The 22,072-nt window shown below is 42.7% G+C and overlaps 3 protein-coding genes across 3 annotated transcripts; all 3 read left to right on the forward strand.

The window, feature by feature from the left end:
- Nucleotides 1-940: 940 nt before the first annotated feature.
- hoxd11a (homeobox D11a) lies at nucleotides 941-5,454 on the forward strand. The gene is made up of 2 exons (XM_071474893.1): nucleotides 941-1,836; nucleotides 2,520-5,454. The coding sequence occupies exons 1-2, from the start codon at nucleotides 1,023-1,025 to the stop codon at nucleotides 2,753-2,755; spliced, it is 1,050 nt and encodes a 349-aa protein (XP_071330994.1). The 5' UTR covers nucleotides 941-1,022; the 3' UTR covers nucleotides 2,756-5,454.
- Nucleotides 5,455-6,862: 1,408 nt separating this feature from the next.
- hoxd10a (homeobox D10a) lies at nucleotides 6,863-9,373 on the forward strand. The gene is made up of 2 exons (XM_071474894.1): nucleotides 6,863-7,783; nucleotides 8,581-9,373. Exons 1-2 carry the CDS (start codon nucleotides 7,024-7,026, stop codon nucleotides 8,853-8,855), a joined length of 1,035 nt encoding a protein of 344 aa, XP_071330995.1. The 5' UTR covers nucleotides 6,863-7,023; the 3' UTR covers nucleotides 8,856-9,373.
- Nucleotides 9,374-11,001: 1,628 nt separating this feature from the next.
- Nucleotides 11,002-15,140, forward strand: hoxd9a (homeobox D9a). Its single transcript, XM_071474895.1, has 2 exons — nucleotides 11,002-11,720; nucleotides 12,276-15,140. The coding sequence occupies exons 1-2, from the start codon at nucleotides 11,132-11,134 to the stop codon at nucleotides 12,518-12,520; spliced, it is 834 nt and encodes a 277-aa protein (XP_071330996.1). The 5' UTR covers nucleotides 11,002-11,131; the 3' UTR covers nucleotides 12,521-15,140.
- Nucleotides 15,141-22,072: the final 6,932 nt, after the last annotated feature.

Genomic DNA, 22,072 nt, shown 5'->3' on the forward strand with positions numbered 1-22,072 from the left:
ATAAAATGATTTGGGTGCAGAGGCTTGTTGGTGAATGCTTGGTGGACATCACCTAGACCACAGACGGTCAAAGCTGCTTGTTTTGGACTTGGCAATGCTCCGCTCGGTGATTCATGCATGCAATTGACTTAGCTTGTGTTTTTCTTAGATCCAAAATCAACTTCTTCTGCAGTCGCAATAGCATACCGGGGGCTGTTTTATTTGGCCGTTTTCTAACGCGTTCATCTGCACTGAATATTAAAGTGCAACACGTGAAAAACAAAGCAGCAGTTGGTGTTTGAACATTCCCGTGCACACCGGGTTTTTAAAGCCGAGGCACGCACGGGCTGGTTTGCACGCTTTGCAATGGGATCCACATCAGAATTTATTATAGCACAGCAATTTTGTAGCCTTTCGTCATTTCTTTTGTGGTGCCTGAGCTTTGATTTGCACCGTGCTGCAGGCCAGGAGGCTCCTATCTGACAATGAGTCCAAATACTTTCCTGCTGGCGTTTGTTTTGTGTGTGTTTAACTGTCCTCCAACCATCGCGGTGCTCGGTGATTATAGGCAATGAACCTTAAAATGTATTTGCATAAAACCCGGACTTAATGAGTCGCTTGTGAATGGCATCCAGCGATGCGCTCCTCCGGTTTAACCGTGCAGCGGCGGCGCAGGCACGGTGGCCTTGGTGCCATCCTCCTCAGGCTTCTTCATGAAGTGCGGAGGTCAACTTCAATGTTTCCCAGCCTAACTGTTGCTACCGACAAAACATGCCTCCTCCAAAGTGGCCAAATTAATTGAGGAATGAGCCTGTGCGGGGGTGTCATTACATGTCATTACAAGATGGAGATGGAGCTGCTGCAAAGCTTTAAATCAAATATTCCAGCTGTGGTTCACAAATTTCTCTCTCTTTTTTTTTTTTTTTCCTGAGCTATAGGGCAAGAAGGCTGGAGAGGAGTTTCCTCTGCAGCCAGAGAGCCAATGAAGTCTCTTGCATGCGCTCACATGAGTTTCTCCGGACAGTTTTTAATGACTGATATTGATGTATGGTAATTTCTTAGCTGGATCACATGACACAATTACCCCAAGAATCGATCAAGATGTATTGCAGGTCTGCCTGCGTTTCCGATTTTTTCTCCCTGGTGGGGTCTTTCCACACGCCTGTGGTGCTATAGATGGACAAAGTTTAACACAGCCCAAGCTGCCAATTCCTTTCCTCTCTTGCGAAGGGGGAAAGGGAAGAAGCGATATGACGGAATACGATGATCGCAGCTGTGCGTCAAATATGTATTTACCGAGCTGCACTTATTACGTTTCGACGCCCGATTTTACATCAGTCTCCTCCTTTTTACCGCAGACTACTTCGTGTCAGATTAATTTCCCTTATTCGACCAACATAGCCCAGGTCCAACCTGTTCGAGAAGTCGCTTTCAGGGATTATGGACTGGACCATCCCAGCAAATGGCACTACCGGGGCAATTACGCGTCTTACTACTCTACGGACGAGATAATGCACCGGGACTTGATCCAGTCCTCGGGCAGCAGGGCGGATGTGATATTCAAAAACGAGTCCTTGTACGGCCCCCACGGAGGGACGAGCTCGCCGTGCAGTTTCTTCCCCGGTGCCGGCCGGAATGGGGTTCTCCCCCAGGGCTTCGACCAGTTTTTTGACACTCCTAACTCGGACAAGCCCAGCGCGGAGCTCCTCAGCAAACAAAAGACAGACTCTGCTGCTCCCGGAGATGCTGCAAACACCGATCGGGCTTTAACCAAACTGGAAGAGCACAAAGCTGACCCGACCGGGAGCGTGGACGAGGACTCATCCTCCAACTGCGGCGACAAGAACAACCAACAGAGTGAGCATTTCCCTCTTTTTTTTTTCCCGTCGTGGGTATAAGGTGTTCACTTTAGACAATAGAGTCTCTAGACGGCACTAAGTCCATCACAGTGGCCGTCCAGGGTTATGTGCCGCTTTATAAGCATGCAAAAGCTTTTATATCCCTATAAGATTTACTTTACGGTTGTAAAGGTATTTACAATGGGAAACAGTCAAGTAACCATAGTTTAAAGGTTGCCTGGTGTCTTGAAACAATACGTAGCTGATGGAATTGATCTGTATTGATGGGGAATTGGAAAAAAATAAATTAGAAGTCTTTTCTTGATTAAAGTTTATTTTTTTAGTCTTATAGGCCAGTGCTGTGCAGATTTAACATCACCTTTAGGGAACAGAGGCTATAATGCGATAGTGCATCTCCAAACACAGTTCAGTGCAGTGTAAGGTCATTTTAATGCTAATTCCTCTGTTGTTGTCAGTCTCACTATGTGTGTGTGTGTGTGTGTGTGAGAGAGAGAGAGAGTGTGAGTGTGTGAGTGTGTGGGCCTTTGTGGCGTAATGAATAAATAAATGAATGTATCTGTCAACTTCTTCACTGCACTTTAGTCCGAATATTCTGACCAGATCTGCAATCCTGGCAACAAAATTTTCACGTTGATTTAATTTCTTTTCTTGTCTTTTTTTTTTTTTTTCTTTCTTTTGCAGGTTCATCAACCAAGTCCAGGAAGAAGAGGTGCCCTTACTCCAAATACCAGATCCGAGAACTTGAACGAGAGTTTTTCTTCAACGTGTACATTAACAAAGAGAAGCGGCTCCAGCTCTCCAGGATGTTAAACCTGTCAGATCGGCAGGTGAAGATTTGGTTTCAAAACAGAAGAATGAAAGAGAAAAAGCTCAACCGCGACCGCCTACAGTATTTCACTGGGAACCCTTTATTCTGATACATGACATAGTGCGCGCGCACACACACACACACACACACACACACGGGAGTAAAATAGGAGGTATACACACTCATATATTTGAAAGACTTGTCCCTTCTGCATATTTGAATCCTGCCCGTTTTATCGATGATCAGTTTATTTGACAAAAATCTGGCATTAAATAAAAATTATGCCATATTTTTATTTTTTATTTTTTATTTTTTGCAAACCATTCTTGCATTTATTTATTTGTATTCATATACTTTCGCGTTATTGGCAGCCAACATCACAGCAAAGTACGAGCCGTGCTTTGAAACGATTTCTGTAAACTATATGTAGGCTTCTTCTTCCTCGTGTATGTGCACTTATTAAGACGCATGTAATGTTCGTTGTGGTGTGAAATAAAGTAGACACGACAAATGTTGTATCATAGTCACGAAACCTGTCACATGGTCAGAAAAAGAAAAAAAATGCATAAGAGGATTCATCAGTGGCGAAGTTTGGCGCTTGCAGGCCTGTATGGTCCCGTTATTTCCTTTGCTTTCAAACACTGAATTGTTTACTAAACCTTGAACCGTCTAGACAGTATAATAAAAGTAGCTGTAAATGTCTAAATAGGGGGCTATTGGATTTTTGGTGTCCCAACCCCCCCACCCACCCACCCACCCAGACCACGAGAGGACAGATTCTCCTTCCTGTCTCAAAGTAGTTTCACTTCAGGCTGCAAATGTTTGGAGAATCTGAAGAAATTTCCTCGCATCCCGTCCACATTTAGCTCCTCTTCACATCTTGTGACACTTCAAATGTTACTGAGGAACAATGGAAGATATTCTAACGAGGAGCGTCTGTAAAGGATAAGTAATTTTTTTATTTTTTATTTTTTTCCCCCTCAAGTTTATCCGCTTGTCTGCCAGAGCAGAAGAGGCGAAATGTTTCCTCTGAACCTGTTTGAACATCACCGAGAGAAGCCAGTTTTCCTCTTGAATGAGTGCAGGTGAAACCTTTCTGTCTTTGTGCAGCTCCACTCTCAGACCCCAGGCTGCTTCTGCAAGGAGTGAGATCATTTGAACGCCTCAGCAGTGTTAATCATTCTTATTTTTGTAATCAGTAGAGGGACAGACTAAATAAACACATTTAATCCACACAGATGCTCTCTTTATTCATAATCCACGTGATGCCAGTGCATTGTTTTGACTTTAGGTCTTTGCAGCAACAGTCACTCCCCCTGCCTCGGCGACCTTTATGAAAACAACGCAGTGGGACTGATGCTTCTTTCATGTGTGATGTAGGCCTATCGCGTCTCCGGTAATTTCCCAAAAAGGCTGTAAGAAAACTGAGGTTTCATTAAGCGTTTAATTGGGTTGTCATCATGTCCTACGGTGAAATTACATTACCAACTGTGTGGGGTATTTCGCTTTGATTCCCGGTGTATCCACATGAGGGCAGACTTGCTGCTCTGGCTTCAAGTGGAAATGCAGAGTTCAGGCAAACTGAGCATGTACCCTGCATGGGAATCAGTCAGTGGAGGAATAATCCGCTCAGCACAGCGTTTATTCAGAGTTTTATTTCAATTCCAACTGCACCCATTAGCCCTAATTATGTTTTGTGTTTTCATCAGAATTTCTTTTTTATTTTTTTTTTTTCATTTTAATTTTCCTTTTTTTTTTTTTTTTTTTTTTTTGAAAAATGCCCCAAAGCACCTGGTTTTTATATCGAAGTGTTCAAAAGTCAGCGTTTTCTCTGGAGGTCTGAGAACATAAACAGCTAATTGTAGCGCACATTATGTTTCCACCCCTTGCTCACTTGCACAGATGCAAATCCTGTGTGGCGTCTTCCAGACGGTAATTACATCTGCGAGTCATGTTCAAGTCTTTTTGAAAGGACAAGGTGAACAAAAGAAATATCATTCTGCTGCGGGGCTTTGTCCCCTGAACCTCAAAGACGTCTGGTGTGAAGGCCGCGCAGTCTCGTAGGCCACTGACATCTGCCTCCACATATTATGGCACCGTGGAGGGATTATTGACATAAACACGCTTTGTGTGTCTTTGGATTTAATCTCACGTTGCAGCTTTATTCATGCTGTTAAATTGTCGCTTATCTGTGTCTGTGATTACTGTGGACTATTTACTTTAAAATACGTTAGAGCAGAAAGTTCCTCCACCAAAGGGCAGTGTTGCACTTTTGAAGCTCAACACGTTTGCCTGAAACTACAACAATGTCAGTGTCGTCTTCTGAGTATCTCTGTCTTATATGTTGTATTTTTTTTATGCTCTATCCCTTTTGTTTTAAACGATATATCCCCTGGCATTTTATTATAATCATTCGACTATTATTGTAATTTTTATTGTTATTATTATTATTATGATTATTACCTAACACACGGACCAATTTGTTTTTCCACTTCAAAATATCACCAGTACTTTCGCATATTTTGAGCGTGTATGATAGTTGTTTATACATGAAGAATAAACTCCCATATGAAAGATGTTTTTCGGTGCGTCACATGATGTGCAAAACAGCCCAGCGTTATATCTCTGAGCAATTCCCATTATTAGAGACGTGATTATTAAAACAAAAATGATGTCCATGTTGTCAGATGTCTCCGTTCAATGTTGTTTTTTTTTTTTCTTTATTTAAAAATAACCGAATGTGGTACAGTGAGGAAATGTATTTTCTAATGCTATTCCTTAATTAAAATTAGGATAATAAACAGGCCTGTATTTTGTTCTCGGTGAGTCCTGTGATGTTGAGATCATTTGCATACTACACATGTCCATTTAAAACCAACTCTTAATATCCAAAAGCCTTGAAAACAACCAAGCCCTTGATGTCTACACACGCTCTCACACACGAGTCGCATTAATACCAAATATCCAGTTAAATCAAGCTGTATTCACTGCGCTTTGGTTTTATTCGTAAATAATAATTGGCAATACTTGTGTCCTGACTTATAATTTTCTGTGCGGTGGATATTTTCAGGCACAAGTTTTTTTTTTTTGTTTGTTTTGTTCCCCCTCAGTTCAACAGGCACACTCTTTATCTCGCACACATTTGCCTTCCTTGCAGACAAAAACAATGGAGCTCCGAGCGAAAACAGTCCCCAGACCGTGCAACTGCGCCGACACCTCAGCACACTCTTATTTTCAACTTTGCATTTGAACGTCGCAAAGGCAGGCGACGGTGTAGCCTCTTTATGGTGTGTGTGTGTGTGTGTGTGTGTGTGTGTGTGTGTGTGTGTGTGTGTGTGAACAACAAACTGCACGTTTCTCTGTTGGTTAGAAGTGGACTTTATTTCCAAACGGCAAAGCTTTGAGAAACTATCATTGTGACCTTCGTGCTTCCAAACCTTCGAATGACTGATTCGTTCGCGCCTGTGAACAGTGGACTCACATTTCACCGTCCAGGTTCCTTATTTTGATGCTGACATCATGCAGGAAATGTAAAAAGGCCGTTGTCCTTGTTTCGAATGAACTCGAAAAAAAAATCGAGAAAACCCAGTGAAAATTTGCAAATAAATAAGTAAATAAATAAAACAAACTTCAAGCCCCGAATGAATGAAAGAAAGGGGGAAGCAGCATATTTTGCATCATGTCATCTTTATCCTTTTGTTCCCAATTTGAAGTCAAAGATACTCGAGGCAGGAAAACATATGCAAATATAGTTCATGTGGGCTCTGTCGTCGGGGGCCTTGGAGTCATGTGGATGGTTCATATGAATGGAAAAAAAAATAAAACATAATTCAGTAGAGCTGGTTACATTCTGTGAAATAGTCCGCAGTTGTCGCCTATGCGTCATGTAGGCAGCATTTTACACACACACACACACACACACATATATATATACATTTCCAGTCTCTCACACAAAGAGACAAATGTCCTTTGGTCATTTCACTTATTAAAAAAAACAATCCACAGAGCCTCAGTCGTTGAACAGGTGAGACCCAGATCAATGCGCACTCTCTCTTCACTCACGTCGTCTTTTTAAACGCAATTGCTTCAGTTTTTTTTTTTTTTTTTTTTTTTTAACTGAACAGTCAAGTCCTGCCTTCGGAGTCTGTGAACCAATTTCAAGTCCGTGTCGTAGGTGTCGCTGTTCACCGCGTCTGCATCCGCAGTGCGAGCGTGTGCGGGGAGAGGAGGCTGCGTCTCAAGGCCATTTTCAAATCTCATTGGTGGGCTTGTCATGTGGTCGGGAGGCATCCTGACTTACACGGAGATTGTTTTCCCTCTAGATATGTCAGCTTACAAAGGACATCTCTCTCCTCTAAAGAACTTAACCCCCCCAAAATGTCCTTCCCCGGTAGCTCTCCTGCGGCAAACACATTTCTGGTGGACTCTTTAATTGGTGCCTGCAGGACGGACAGCTTCTACTCCAGCAGCAACATGTACGTGCCGTCCGGCTCAGAAATGGGAACTTACGGAATGCAAACCTGTGGACTCTTGCCGTCTTTCGGCAAAAGAGGGGAGGTCAGCCACCAAAATATGGGCATGAATGTCCACTCGTACATACCTCAAGTAGATAACTGGACTGATCCGGGTAGACCCTGCAGAATAGAGCCGTCCAGTCAGATGACAAACTGTTCATTTTCACAGAGCATAAAGGAAGAGAGTAACTGCTGCATGTACTCCGATAAGAGAGTGCAGAAAGTCAGCCTGACAGAAGTCCCCGCATATTCTAATGTTATTCCCCAGTCCTGTCCGGTCGATGGTCCTGAGATCCCGGTTCCGGGCTATTTCAGACTGAGCCAAACTTATGCGAACGGGAAGCATCAGGAAAACTACTGCCATGAGCCGCCGAGTCCAAACCCCACACTGATGCAGCTCAGCCGGCTCACCCCGAAACCGCAGTCCTCCTCCTCGTCGTCTTCTAATTTTACAGAGGTGGAAAAGAAACGTGAGGACGTTCAGCAAAACCCTGAGACGACCTCGAGTACCCCGGTCCCCCCAGCAGAGAGTCCGGATCCTGCTAAGTCCAGCTTGGAGGAGAAGAGCTGCTCCATGGAAGCATCTGTGTCCAGTCCTGAGCTGCAACAGAAGGAAGGGAAAGGTGGGTTGGCTACAATGAAAGCTTTTATCTCATGGCGCTGTGCTGAGAAGGCTCCAGCATCATAAAACCAAGTATAAAACACAAACAACCCTAAAGTCGTAATGTTTAATGAGAGTCTTTCTCAGGTTGCAGTGATAGACAGCAGAGAATGGTTTTACCATGCAGCATGCAGACTGTGTGTCCCCTGTTCCTCTGATATTTAAATCCAAACAATGCGTTTTATGCACATATATATAATATTTTTCACTGTCTATCTGCTTTATATTTAGACATATTGCACGGCTTTCAGAAATTAAAAATTAAACGTAAGCTGCACTGATAATTCCACTTTATATTTGTGGTATAAATTCAAAATTCAGTGAGCCAGGGGTCTTCAGAAATTGGTGCGTTTGCAGCTACAGCTGTAATATTTCAGACTGTTTCTTTAAAGATCCTTAATAACCAAATCACTGTATTGGAAAATGCATCATTTTAACAATTTAGGCTAATCAAAGATTACATTAATGGCACGTTAATGCATTTAATATTTAATGTAATGAACGGATTTAAAAAAAAAAAAAAAAAAAAAATCATGTTTCAGGTAAAGATGTATTCATGGAGTGCGGTTTGATCTGCTGGGGTTTCATTTCATTTCTCTCTCATTAGTGGCGGCGTGTAGGTGACTTAACAACACCCCACTGGATGTTATTTATTCCGAGGAAGCCTTTTATATTGTCTTATTTCCCAGGGGTGGAATCTGAAGCAGCAGGTGAGACTTGCTGAAATAACTAATGTCTCTGATCTGAAATCTTCTCCAGACTCCACGAACGACGCCCCGACGAGCAACTGGTTAACGGCAAAGAGTGGGAGAAAGAAAAGATGCCCCTACACAAAGCACCAGACCTTGGAGTTGGAGAAGGAGTTTCTGTTCAATATGTATCTGACCCGAGAGCGCCGCCTAGAGATCAGCAGGAGCGTCAACCTGACCGACAGGCAGGTCAAGATCTGGTTTCAGAACCGCAGGATGAAACTGAAGAAAATGAACAGGGAAAACCGCATCCGCGAACTGACCTCAAACCTCACCTTTTCCTGAGCCCGCATGCATCAGTGGCTAGCTGTCTTTTATTTTTTAGGTCTCTCATGTTCAGTTTGATGCTTTGGTGGCATTGGACGTTTAATCTTCAATTTCAACGAAACTGTGACAATATATATATATATATATATATAAATATATAAATATATGCCATTTTTAGTACTTTGTGTGGCGTCGTGTGTTTGTGTTATTTTATCACAGGGTAACACTTTTTCTGGTCTTAAATTATTGGAGTAGAATTTCTTCCCTCTGCCTGTAGACAGATATTCTATTGTGTCGGGATGGAGGGAGCTGTGTGGAAAGATGTTACTTTATTTCAGTCATGAAAGCACATTTATTGTCCTATAGTGCAACATTTGTTTTACAGTGAAGTGCAAGCCATTTGCTCAATAGTGAGATGTTTCTATGGGCCATTAAAGTGGCGGAAAACAATGTTTATCTGTGAATTTACTGCATGTTTGTGGCATGTATCTTGCAATAAATAGATTGTCAAATCCACTTGTTTATATTGTCAAGTCTCTGGTCTGTGCAGTTGTCTCATTTATCAGTGAATGCTGCCTCAGCACTCCGCGGTGTTATTTGCTTTGATGCAGGGACTATTTTGTTTAAAACGTTTATGGAGCGGAGGGAAAAAACAAAAACAAAAGAAAAATACATTTTCTAAAGGAGCCTGTTCCACTTTAGCAAAAGAAAAGAAATGGTGCTAATATGTTTCTAATTTCCCTGAATGTTTACACTTGTGCTCTAACATCATGTAACGACGTGCCTACAAGTATAGGCTCATAAAAAAAAATAAAGAAAAAAAGAATCAGAATTAGTTTTCGGGCTAGTAGCAGCCTTAACACATGCGGGGTTTAGCTGAAAGTCATCACAGGCTTTCAAAGATATTCCAGCTCCCTGAAGACAAACTGACAACCACACACTGGCCTTTGTTAAATGAAGTGCAACAAAACGGAAGCAAAAATGATGCAAATAGTCTAAATAACACAGCAGGAGTGGTCCAGCCTTTTCTGCCTGTGTGTGTAGGAAGAGGAGCGCAGCAGAGAGGCGGGGGTCATCTTAATCAAATAAACATGGTGTTGATTTGATTCCCAGGCCTGTTTGTGACTAAACTAATAGTCTCTATAAGACTCGATCAGGCGGCCTAAGTTATGGTCAAGCACAAATCCACAGGCAGGAGTCAGCTCCTGCTCCTTTACGAGCGGCGGAGGCCTGGATGGCCACGTTGCATTTCTGCTCATTCTGTTCAGAATAAGCTCATACTTCATCATAATCTGTGATGAAGTAACATGAAGCTGCAGCCCAGACCTGAATCTGTGCTTATTTACACGGAAATGAAATTTTTCTGCACTGAAGGTCAGCAAATTCAGCAAAAACATGCAGAAAGATAAACTCACTTCGACTCAAAATAGGTAAGAAATATATATTACTTTTAAATTCCACCTTTCAGACTCAGATTCAGACACAGATGGACTTTGCCTCTCCAGGTCTTTTTTTTTTTTTTTTTTTTGACGGCATGTATAATCACACGCACCTCATAAAACATTTATTGATACATAAAGATATTATTGCTCTCCTTTGAATGAATACAATAATCTCACAACTGCCATTTCCTACTTAACTTTAAAAATTCAACCAACCCAGAAAAAAAAAAAAGTTTCCTCACCGAATATTAACAATAGATTCACCGCATTGTGAACGGAAAAATGGCGTCTGTTATTTTACAGCATGTTATTACATCTATTTTACGAGGACTCCGTAAGTCTATAAAGCATTTTACTGGCATTGAGGGTATCAGGACGTTATTATAAGAGTTTTCTCAAACATTAAGATGCAGGGAATCCGTCTTGGTGAACTGTGTGTGTGTGTGTGTGTGTGTGTGTGTGTGTGTGTGTGATGGAAAATGTCTTATTCCCTTTTTTTTTTTTTTTTTTTTGTATTGCTGTAACATCCTGTAGCCTCAAGCTCATGAGAAACAGAACGAAAGGGGGGAAAACCCCCATTTGTAATTATTCCAACGATTGTTTTCTCCCTCTAGTCAAATCTGACGGGGCTTTTTATTATTTGTGAAATGAAAAGCTAAATTAAACCTGACGCAAAAAAAAAAAAAAAAAAAAAGAAAAAAAAAGAGGGAGCAAGGGCAGGATTGATTTACTCGCTGTATTGGTAAATATGACCACGTGATCCATGTAACCAATCCCTGTAGATGCAGGCCAGCAAAAATACTATGATTGTTCATAGAGAGAAGCTTCCCGTAACAGAGCAACCCTTATTATATGAGTAGGAAGAGATCAAAAATGTCTTCCAGTGGCACTCTCAGTAACTGCTATGTGGACGCTATCATGGGGCAGGAGCCGGAGGATGTGTACGGTGCTCGCTTCATTCCGGCCCCGCACACGGTGACCCCGAGGCCGTCAGGTGCTGGGGACAACGCAGACTTCTCCTCTTGCAATTTTGCACCAAAGTCCGCCGTCTTCTCGTCGTCGTGGTCCTCGGTTCACCCGCAGGGGATCTATCATCCGTACGTGCACCACCACCACCACCACTCCCACCACCACCAGTCCCATCTGCCCGCCTCGGACGGCAGATATGTCGGCGTCCGCTCCTGGGTGGACCCCATCTCCAACCACGTTTCGTTTGCCGGGTTTCACTCCGGCTCCGGCCGGCCGTACGGAACAAAGCCCGAGGCGCTGCCGCCGAAAGCCGCGGAGCGCGACGCGTCGGAGGCAGAGGCTCGGCCGCTCGCCGGCGAATTCGCTTGTGGAGTATCGGAGTGTCCAGAGAAGACGAGCAAGGAGCACAGTGGAAGTGAGCTTTCGAGCCACAGCGAGCCCAAAGAGGAGAAACAACAACAACTTGACCCAAGTAAGTGAACGACATGGCCAGTCCTGATTTACAACCCTAAGAACTGTACGGGCTGTGTGTAAAACTGGAGGTTTTACTAACCTATAAAAGTGTCTCGCATACCGCGGCTCGGGAAGGGGAAAAACCCGCCCTGCGAGGGTTATTACAGGGGATCCTGAACTATTTCGTGTCACAGGACACCTACAATAGACACGCAGGGCTTCATTTCGATACGATTTGAGCTGACGGGTGGATTTAGGCCTCGATTTCTGTCCTGTGTTCGGGAAACAGCGTGTGATCGAAATAGTCAAGTCTTTGCGCACTGTCAGTCAAGACTAAACTCACATTTCTCACGTTGCTTTTGATTCAGTGCAGCCACACCAGTGTCCCCTCCCGCTCCCCGAACAACCCCGCTTTAGAAAACATTTACATTAAAGCTGAATTTCGGCAACATCCTCATCACATGTGTCTTCACTTCAACATGTGTCTCTCTCCCCCACTGTTTTTTTTTCTTTCCTTCTTCTTCTTCTTCTTCTTCTTCTTCTTCTTCTTCTTCTTCTTCTTCTTCTTTCTCAGACAACCCTGCAGCAAACTGGATTCACGCACGGTCAACGAGAAAGAAGCGATGCCCCTACACAAAATATCAGACTTTAGAGCTGGAGAAGGAGTTCCTCTACAACATGTATTTGACCAGGGACCGACGCTATGAGGTGGCCCGCATACTCAGTTTAACCGAGAGACAAGTGAAGATCTGGTTCCAGAACAGGAGGATGAAAATGAAGAAGATGAACAGAGAGAGGAGCAGCAAGGAGCAGCTATGAGTCCACTGCTTCTCCTGCTGCTGCTGCTGCTGCTGCTGCTGCTGCCATTTCACACGTTTTGATCTTTGTACCAACGAAGCCATCTGGACAATTGCATTTACTTTGGTAGGAGCCTCTGCGTCCATTTCTATTTTATTTTATTTTTATTTTTATTTTTATTTTTTTTAGAAATCAAGTCAGCAAGTAAATATTGAGTCAGTGCCATAATGTATTGACCAAACGAGCATCACATGTGCAGGGATCTGAGAGACTGGTCCAGGCAGGATCCGTCAGACCGATAGGCCTATTTTCTCTTTCACACTTTCCCACAATCGCAAGTGTTGGATGTTGGTTCAGGATTCTCGGATTTGTTAAACGCCCTCCTCCCTCTCTGCCACACTATTAGACCTGCCTGAGTGTATTGCTTTTATAGTCGTTAAGAACCTGGAGTCGTATGTAAAACACTTTTCACAACACAGCCGTGCACACTTTAACTTTGCTGCCATTGCTGAGCATCAGGTGTAGCGCTGAAAACGCCCGTGCTGCCTTCTCAAAAAAAAAACAAAAAAACAAAAACAACAACAACCAAACTGGGGAGAAAGCAAATTCTCCATTTAATCTTTAATCCAATAAATATATGAACTTTTTTCCCCCCCTTTAATGAACAGCATTTGACCACCCTTCCCTGCATGCTGCTGGTATATTCTGGGCTATTTGTGTTTGATTTCTTCCAATCAAAATGATTCCCTGAGGGCCTGTTTGCACAGAGACCGCTGGACTCCAGAACAAGGCCTCGCAGGTAAATAAGACACCACCAAATTTAACCGGACAGTCACTTCCAAGCGGTCTAGTTTTCTGATTTGCAGCTCTTTCTAATGCTAAATGAGGTTGCATGCTGTATGTTCGATTTCACTTTTTGAACATTGGATTTGAATGGTAACAAGTAATAAAGTGTTTACGACTGTGAGAGGTGTTGCGGCGGATTTTCCAATTTATTGTCCAACTTGTACGAATAATTGCTTTAAAGCAGGAAGAAACGTGGTCCAATAAAGCTATAGAAATGGCTAGACGTCTGGCCTAAATGAGTTTATGGGCCCGGCCAGTAATTACACTCTCCTTTGAAACTCCCTTTTCTTGGGCGTTTGCGTCTGTTGCTGACAAACAGAATGTAGACACTTTTCCACAGGGTGTCTGGTCGATGAATTGTTTCAGAGGAAATCACCCCTCGACCTTAATGGTCACGTTTATTCATCAACTCCACTTCCCACCGATGGGGAGAAAAAAAAAAACCCAAAACAAAACAAAAAAAACTTCACTTTGACTGGTGTCCGATGCACTTTCCCCGTCTGATGAGTTTCTTTTTATTCTAACATACAGAACCAGGCTGTGTCCCAGTTTTACCTCAGATTGCTTTACTGCTGGATCCGTGGAAACAAAAACAGACCTGGAGAGAGAATTGTTTTTGCTCCTAAACTTAGATAAATATGTGATAACATGTTCAGGGGCGGTAGTCAACAAATAAATGAAATAATGAATGCACGACTTTAAGAAAAAAAACCTGAAAGATGTAGGTTTGAACAGCCCACACTCTGTTTACCTTTGCTGCACCCAGGCCTTCATTGGAGAGGTCATGGGAGCGCTAGAGGGCGATGTTGTCCTTTGAGTCTCAGTCACAGCAGTTTATTTACAGCTGGAACATGGAGCATACCATAATCTACACATGCATGGACCCATTCAGCCAGAGCACAGAAAAATGACTGTATATCTCTGAATATCTCTTGTAAAACGTGATTATTGTGATTCTCTAAAAGCGCAGAGTTTTAGATTTGAAAGCAACAGCAATAAAACTATTTTCCCCGGAGGAAAGAAAACTGCTTTTATTGGGGAAACAAAACTAATCGCATCTTCACGTTTCTTTAACAGTTGAAAACCTAAAACTCCAAATTCATTAAAAAAAAAAAAAAAAAAAAAAAAAAGGCCTCTTGGAGGTGATGATGTAGCCTACAGATTTTTTTTTTTTTTTTTCTTTTTCTTTTAAATGTCCCGATAATTTCCAGACCCCGACATTTCAACAGCAGCTCATTTGAACCAATAAAGAAATGGCTACAGACGCCAGGAGCAGCCTCAGTCCGTGTCACCATTCATACAGCAAAAAAACAAAAAAACAAACATAGATGTCACTCTGAACTTTCCACTCAGAGGCCACATCTCCTTCCGAGCTTCGTCAGATCCATTTAGTATTTTTCTTTTAGCGGTGGAGCAGTCCTCGGACTAACATCTTTTTGTTCCATCCGAGCCACACGGCGCTCAGATTGTCGCGTTGTTGAACCCCTAACCCTTTCTGTAGAAGCCACCGACATAAACAAAGCGGGGTGATGGCGCTGCACAGAGGTGGTGCTGCTATATCGGGCCCTGGGAAGGAAATAACCTATATCATTTTTTTTTCCTGTTTCAAATGGCCCAGCCTGCTCCATTGCGCAAAGATCTGTACAGTTAACCACTGTGCAGAATCATCACAGAAACCCTTCAAGCCTGTACATTTCATTTAAACTAGTTCATTAAAAGTAGGGTTATGTGACTCCTAACCTGAGATAAACACATTAAGGCCTCTTCAGAGTCTTCTGATTTCTGTGATCTAATTTTAAAAAAAACAAAACAAAACACGGATTATCACACTGAGGCGTTTGGTAGACATTTGCTGTTGCTGATTTGCAGGTTAAAAAAAAAAAAAAAAAAAAAAAAAAAAGAAGATTATAAGAGCTGCGGAAACGCTTCTCCTGCTGGGGTGTTTTGATTCCACGCAGCGGAATGAGAGTCGCCCCACAGTCAGTGAAAGCTGCTCTGGGTCCTGAGGAGTTTACAGCGAACATAACTTCAGTCATCGCCGTTGAAAGCGATGGTTGTCATGAGGTCTCCAGTCGTTTGCAAAGAGAGAGAGAGAGAGAGAGAGAGAGAGAGAGAGAGAGCACCAGACGGACACGAAATATTGAAGCGATTAGGGAAAATGTGGAATTGATTGTTTGGGTCTCGATCCTGTACAGGCCCGCATGTGTGATAAGTGCAGTGGCCTGTGATCGAGTCCACTGGTGACTATTAGGCGACTGTCACTGCTGAAAACTTGACCCCGGTGTGACCATGTCCTGCTTCTTTTATTTGGACATGTATGACTACAGGCCGTCGCCAAGGGCACAATAACTGGATTGAACATTTTCTTTGATAATGAGCAACATTATCATCCTCACTGCCCGCTGTCATGTGTCTCTGTCCTCCAGCTCCCAGTCACGTTAGAGCCGTGGATGCTTTCTTCTCCCACATCCACTCACTTGGTCCAGTGTTATTTCTGTCAAGGCTGCAGCATGGAGGCCAAGATATAACGGCTGTGAAACTGAGCTGAGCGTTACTGATTGGGAACACAATCCCAATCCCCCCCTAATGCTGGGGCTTTTCTGGAGCAGCGTTAAATAGTCCCCTGCATTTATAGTAACACAAGGACAAAGACAGTGTGTGTGAGGGACAGCGTGTCTGAGCAGGAGAGGGCAGTTTCTTGTAGTTAGCCTATTCATAAAAAAGGATGAGGTGTATGTGTGTGAATAAAAATGCATATTTCTGGTTATTAATATTTCCTTGTTGTTGTTGCATGTTTTTTGTTGGGTTTTTTTTTTTCACTGTTTAAATTTACCATTTTGAACTTGAAAAGCAAAAAAAAAAAAAAAAAAAAAAAACATTGTGTTCCAGTATCAAGTGAAGTTGAATTAACCAAATGCTGCTGTAATAAAAACGAATCTAAAGTTGTGCCCTGTAAGAAAACACTGAGATCAAAATCCATCACCACTGCTTCGGTGTGAGATAATTAACTGAGATGTTTATTGAAGTTGTGACTCTTCCGTGAGTCTGGTCTTCTTTTTTAACCCACAGAGAAAGCAACAGTGACTCTGCAGCGGCTCCTCGGTGCGTTCCTGCGGGACAATCATCCTGAGATGGGAAAAAAAAAAAAAAAAAACTGGAAAACGCAACGTTCAAACGTGTATCTGTTGAATGACGCAGGGCCCCGGTGCGTCAGGAGATTTAGATCAGAGCCGTTCAAGCTGATGCAAGCGTGGGTTGGAATAGCGACTGAAGTGTGGATGTTTTGGTGTAAACGGTGTATTTGATCTGATGTTATCCAAACTAGTGTTGCCTGCTACACTCAGCACTGAGACGATCAGTGGAACCAACATGTCCTGGAACCAAAAGGGGGGGGGGGGGGGGAAACCACAAGAGTTAACTGCCGGGGAATCAGGCCGCACAGAAAGTACAATTAGAGCTCTGTGATGAAAGGAAACCATAACATTTGAGCCTAAGTAGATTATGTCACATTACCATAACCCATAGGTTACCTCCCCGTTATAGGCACCTCTCTTTGTAAACACGTGTCCACTTCAAGTCTCATTTAAATTCGCCTTAGCCACATGTTTATTCTTTTTCATTTCTATTTCATTTGAAATAACTTATGAGTATTTTTTGTTTTGTTTTGTTTTGGAAGTGGCCGTAGGAGATGATGATTTAAACGCACATGTAAAAGCCAATTCAATTCATGAATAATCATTGTTTAACTTTAGCTCTGATTTGTAAGTGCACACTGTAGGCTGTATCAAAAATGTTCTTATTTTCTGCAGCAGACACCGTTTGTTTCCCCCCAGGTCTGGAGGCAATAGTAGGCCCGATGTTGGTCTCCAGCTCCCCATCCTTCATTCAGCTGGACCGGTTCACCAGCACATCACATATTGGAGCTAACACCGTTCTTCCACTGCAACGTGGCGACTCTCTTTCCATCTGTGACCTCAAATAAAAGGCGGTAACATCATGTTAGAGGAATGAGCAGACAAATAGTCCCGTATCTTTGCACCGAGACTAAACCCACAGTTAATCCAGATTTTTTTTTTTCCTGCAATAGACCAACCTTATCCCAACAGATTACACCGCGCTATACGGTTACAGTGCTGTCATAGTTGTGTAATGCAGCAAATTCTGATCTCTTGCATTACGCACAGACACACACACACACACACACACACACACACACACAAGCTATGGGGCTATAAGACAGGAAACCAGAGACAGAGCCATAGCCTGACCATAAATCGCGCCGTGCTGACTCTGGCATGCCACCAGACGAGCAAGAATGAAATGAAAGAAATTCCTTTTTGCTTCAGGAATATTCACACAGACGGAGAGACAGTGTTTAGCCTTTAAATCTTGCGGGTCAACCTCCCCTCCCCCCAAAAAAAAACAACAACCAAAAAACAAACAAACAAACAACAACAAAAAAAACCCCAAAAACCCCAAAACATATATGCCATGATTGATCTCTTCCTAGTTTTCTCTTCATGTGTGTGAATAACAGCAGGCCTGTAGGAGCCCGGAGAGAGGACGGTGGCCTGCGATAGTCTGTTCACCCACAGCTGCAGGAGCCGCAGTGTCCATTTAAAACATCCTGTTGTCCAGAACAATAACCACCAGTGTCACAATGTCAGACCGACTGAGCTGGGGGATAACCTGTATTTTCACTTCCCATTTGTTTACGCTTCACTACCAGTTAAGCTTTAAGCCTAATAACGAAGCTGCTTTTATCATGTGACATTATATTAACAGCTGGTGCACAGGCCGCTCACAAAACAAAAAGACGAAAACACCCAGTCTCATGGGTGCAAAACGCTTCCAGTCGAGGCGAAGTAATTCCTAACAGCCCAACTCCTAGTGTGGTTTTTAATCAAACTTAAAACAGAAACAGGCTGCCTTTCATTCTGAAAAAAAAAAATAATAAAAATGCATGGTCATGATTTTGCCATCAAAAGCGGATCAATTCAGTCTATAATCTCCTCTATTCTGTGTTACTCTGCAAAAAAATGTGCATTGTGCTGAAGCTGACACATTTTAAGGCGACGTTTTGCGCTTCTCGCATTTGAAGGCCGAGTAACAGAAACAGAAAACAGGAGGGAAACCCTCTCGTTGTTTTTTTTTTTTCTCGAGGACATGGAGGGGCTCCTGCTATTATGCGCAAAGATGGGGAGAATTGCTGCAGTCGAAATTCCTTTTTGTGAGAGGACAATTTACAACTTGGTAATAGACCTTTTTTATGTGCCTCCATCGCCTGTCATTGGATGCCACTGGTCATGTGTGAGAGGCAAACGTCTTCATGGCTCTTTTCCTGATTTCCCAGGCGATTTTTTCCCCCCACTGCATTCTGCGTCTATGGTGTTCAAACCGATACGCCACGGTCAGCTTTCCCTAAAAAAAAAAAAAAAAAAAAAAAAAAAAGAAAGAGAGATCTCCAGCCATTCGTTTCATAAACGTCTGATCAGATCTTATATCTGCGGCACAGCGCTGCTCCTTCTCCTGGATGATGACAAGAGGAGCGTTTTCAACTTTGCCAGTGTCTGACCTCCTCATTCACACAGCAGCTCCGGCTCTCTGTAGCTTTATCAAAACGCAGCGCGTAGGTAAACATCAGAGGGTGAGCATGGATTACCTCCCGGCTGTAGGTAAGCTTTCTGTGTGATAATGGCTTTTATTTGCGCTTGTGTGTCTGCAAGTGAAGCCTGACAGCTTCCTGTTCCATTAGTCATGTAAATTAGCTGATGGGCAGCAGCTCTCAGGTAATGTGGTGATTTCACATGTTTCTGGGTGCGTTGAAATAAATGGTTTTCATACTTAATACGCAGATTATGTCAGTGATGATTTAAAAAAAAAAAAAAAAGAAAAGGGGGAATTTCTATTGCTATTATGCTGCAAGAATCAAATATTTCAGAAATAATCGGATGGATTATCAAATGTTTCTGGGAAATGTATTCATCCCGGCTCATGCCTTTATATTTCCAGATTATTCTGCAGGAATGTGGCTTGTATTTGAAGTCCCTGATGATGGTGTCTGACAAGGATGAGCAGTGATTCTGACGCAGCTAACTGAGGGCAGTCATTTCCCCCAGCCTGTAGTGTTTCACTAACATTTTCCTTTCGGTTTTCAAGCTGAAGCAGACATGTTGCTTGTTGACAAGCCCTTTCGTTTCCCTCGCCTCCTCATAGTCGGGTCAGTGGAGCCATAACTTGTATGAATTTATTTATTTATTTTTTTTTTTGCATTTCTTCAGCTGCTGATGAATATCTGCGCACATTGCTCGCTTGGTTAAAAAACGCTGTGTCTTGAATGGACACAGAACAAATCTGCTTTGGTGTAGTCCACATATGCAAGTCTGGCAGAAGAGGCTCAGTTTTCATAGCTGTGCTGTTCAGCTGCCTGGAGATGGGGCCAACTGAACAAAGACAGTATTTCACTGTTGGCTGACAGGCAGCTGCGAAAGTATTTACAGCCTCACTGCAATGCGGCAAAATGGACTCTGGAAGACACAAGGCGCAAGCAGAGACCTGCGAAAATTAGACAGCATTCACTCCGTGGGGTTAGATTTGACAATGCACACAGAGCTTCCATCACTTCTGCATGTTTGTCGTATGTAATGAAGGAGAACAGTGTCTGACCGCAGGCCCTGCACACATTTGAACAGATAGCAGTTTTCCATGAATGGATGTGGTTTCCCCTCTTCACCCCGATTCAAATCCCCTCAGAGAAGTAGTCTGGTCCCATGTTAGCCTCTTCTGGGTCATCTTTTGCAGACTAAACATATGTTTCTTCATATAAAGTTATTTGAAACCTAAAAAGTTACAATAGCATTTTTTTTTTTTTTTTTTTTAGGCCTGCTGAAGTTATTTCAATTTTGTTCGTTTTCCACTCAGAAAAACCGATTAATTCATCGATTATTTGACCTTATCTCTATCGAAAACAACCTTTTTTTTTTTTTTCTTTTTTTTTTTTCTTGGCTTCATCTGCTTAATGATGAGTAATAAGATCCACACTGCAGAGACAGGCGCATCTTCACCTGGCGACCAGTGTCATGTTCAGTCTAATTAAAGGCCCTTAATGAGAAAAGAGTCTTCCAAAAGGCTCAGAGGCGGCTCCTCTTCTTATCAGCAGCAGTTTGATTTGTTTCAACAATCAAATTAAACCGAGTCTCGAATCAAGTGGCATCAGCTTTTGAGAGACCGACGCTTAACTGAACATGTGATGAATCTCATTTGCATTTGAAAGTTCACCTGCTTCTTCCTCTTCGCGCGTCCGCATCGATAGTTTCATGAAACGTAACATTTCATGAAATCACTTGTCTAGACAGAGGGACACTTTTTACAGTGGAAACAGCGGGGAGGGCGTTAAAATGCCAGCAGAAGGCGCTGTTGCCCAACACTCAGCCCCTCCGCTCCCATTCAGCGGTCCTTCCCCGGCGGCTTCCTGAGCGCAGTGATTGGCTGAAACAGGTGGTCATGTGACATGTTTCATTTTTTGAAAGTGGTTTTGGAGAATGCGTGAATGTGTGTGTGTGTGTGTGTGTGTGTGAGAGAGAAAACGCACCCTGTCAGCCTGCCGCAGCTGCAGGCTGCATCAGACTTTGTTATCGTGAGGATCAGCAGCTCTGATTATCTATGGCCGCCTCTGGTGCAGTGTGCGGTTTGTGCATCGTATTGCCCCCAACACAGAGGCAGACAGTTGTTTGTTGCCGTGAATGAATCTTATGCAGACAACACAGTGGATGTTTTGTTATCTGAGAGCGCCTCGGTTAAAGATGGTGAACAAACTGTGGCTCCAGTGACAGCTGATGTTTCAACACTGTTCTGAGTCCTGAGAGTGTGACACACTCCTCATGATGAAGAGGATGGAAGTGATGGTGAGGTGAAAGGAAGCTTTCTCTAAGAGAGTAGTTGAAAACATAGCTATGGGGGATTTTACTATATTTCTAGACATAGAACTGTATCACTGGAGAATATGAAGAATATGAAAAGCTAACATCTGGAGCTATGTGAGTGCAGCTGCTTCTAAAACACCCAGAAGGCCTTGCAGGGGTTTATACTTTCAAAGCCTTTTATTTTTTATTTTTTTATTTTTTATTTTTAATGAGGACATGCATGTAAAAAGTGACAAGCCTCTGATTTGATACCCTCCCATTTATCATACCTGCCCAACAGTGGCAGCCACCCAAAGCTCATCATCATCATCAGCTCTCTCCTGTTTGGACAGGGAGGGAGAGGAGGAGCGAACACGCTCTGCTCGCTGGGATTGGCCCGGAAGAATGAATGACATCAGTCTTATTGTGGCAGGTTCACTGGGGAGAGAAATGTATTTTAGCGCAACCCGGTGACGCATGTTTGATGTTTGTGTTAACACTTTAGAGGTCAAACTGCTTACAGTCAAATCATATCACCAGGTCTGCGCTGTGAGAATACAAATCTATGGAAAATCCTTCAATTTGAATAACCTGATCATATCATAGGCAATGAGATTGTTAATACTAATAGGCGGTAAACTTGTTGTTTGTTCAAGCATTGCATTATTAGCTGAGAAGCCTGAAAAACAATAATAATAATAATAATAATAATAATAATAATAATAATAATAATGAAAGTAATGATGATGGTGATGATAATAATAATAATAATGTCGAAATTAAAAAATATATGTAAAGTATATAAAGTATTTTTCATTCACCCCTG

Source organism: Trachinotus anak, unplaced genomic scaffold (assembly GCF_046630095.1).
Source record: "Trachinotus anak isolate AG129_WGS33_773 ecotype Australia unplaced genomic scaffold, CSIRO_AGI_Tana_v1 ptg000001l, whole genome shotgun sequence".
NCBI lineage: Eukaryota > Metazoa > Chordata > Actinopteri > Carangiformes > Carangidae > Trachinotus > Trachinotus anak.

Excerpts from the sequence above, each read along its gene's own strand:
- hoxd11a (XM_071474893.1), top strand. The coding sequence starts at position 1,023 with ATGTATGGTAATTTCTTAGCTGGATCACATGACACAATTACCCCAAGA. Across the intron at positions 1,837-2,519 it reads CGACAAGAACAACCAACAGA|GTTCATCAACCAAGTCCAGG; the intron begins GTGAGCATTTCC and ends TTTCTTTTGCAG.
- hoxd10a (XM_071474894.1), top strand. The coding sequence starts at position 7,024 with ATGTCCTTCCCCGGTAGCTCTCCTGCGGCAAACACATTTCTGGTGGAC. Across the intron at positions 7,784-8,580 it reads GCAACAGAAGGAAGGGAAAG|ACTCCACGAACGACGCCCCG; the intron begins GTGGGTTGGCTA and ends AATCTTCTCCAG.
- hoxd9a (XM_071474895.1), top strand. The coding sequence starts at position 11,132 with ATGAGTAGGAAGAGATCAAAAATGTCTTCCAGTGGCACTCTCAGTAAC. Across the intron at positions 11,721-12,275 it reads ACAACAACAACTTGACCCAA|ACAACCCTGCAGCAAACTGG; the intron begins GTAAGTGAACGA and ends CTTCTTTCTCAG.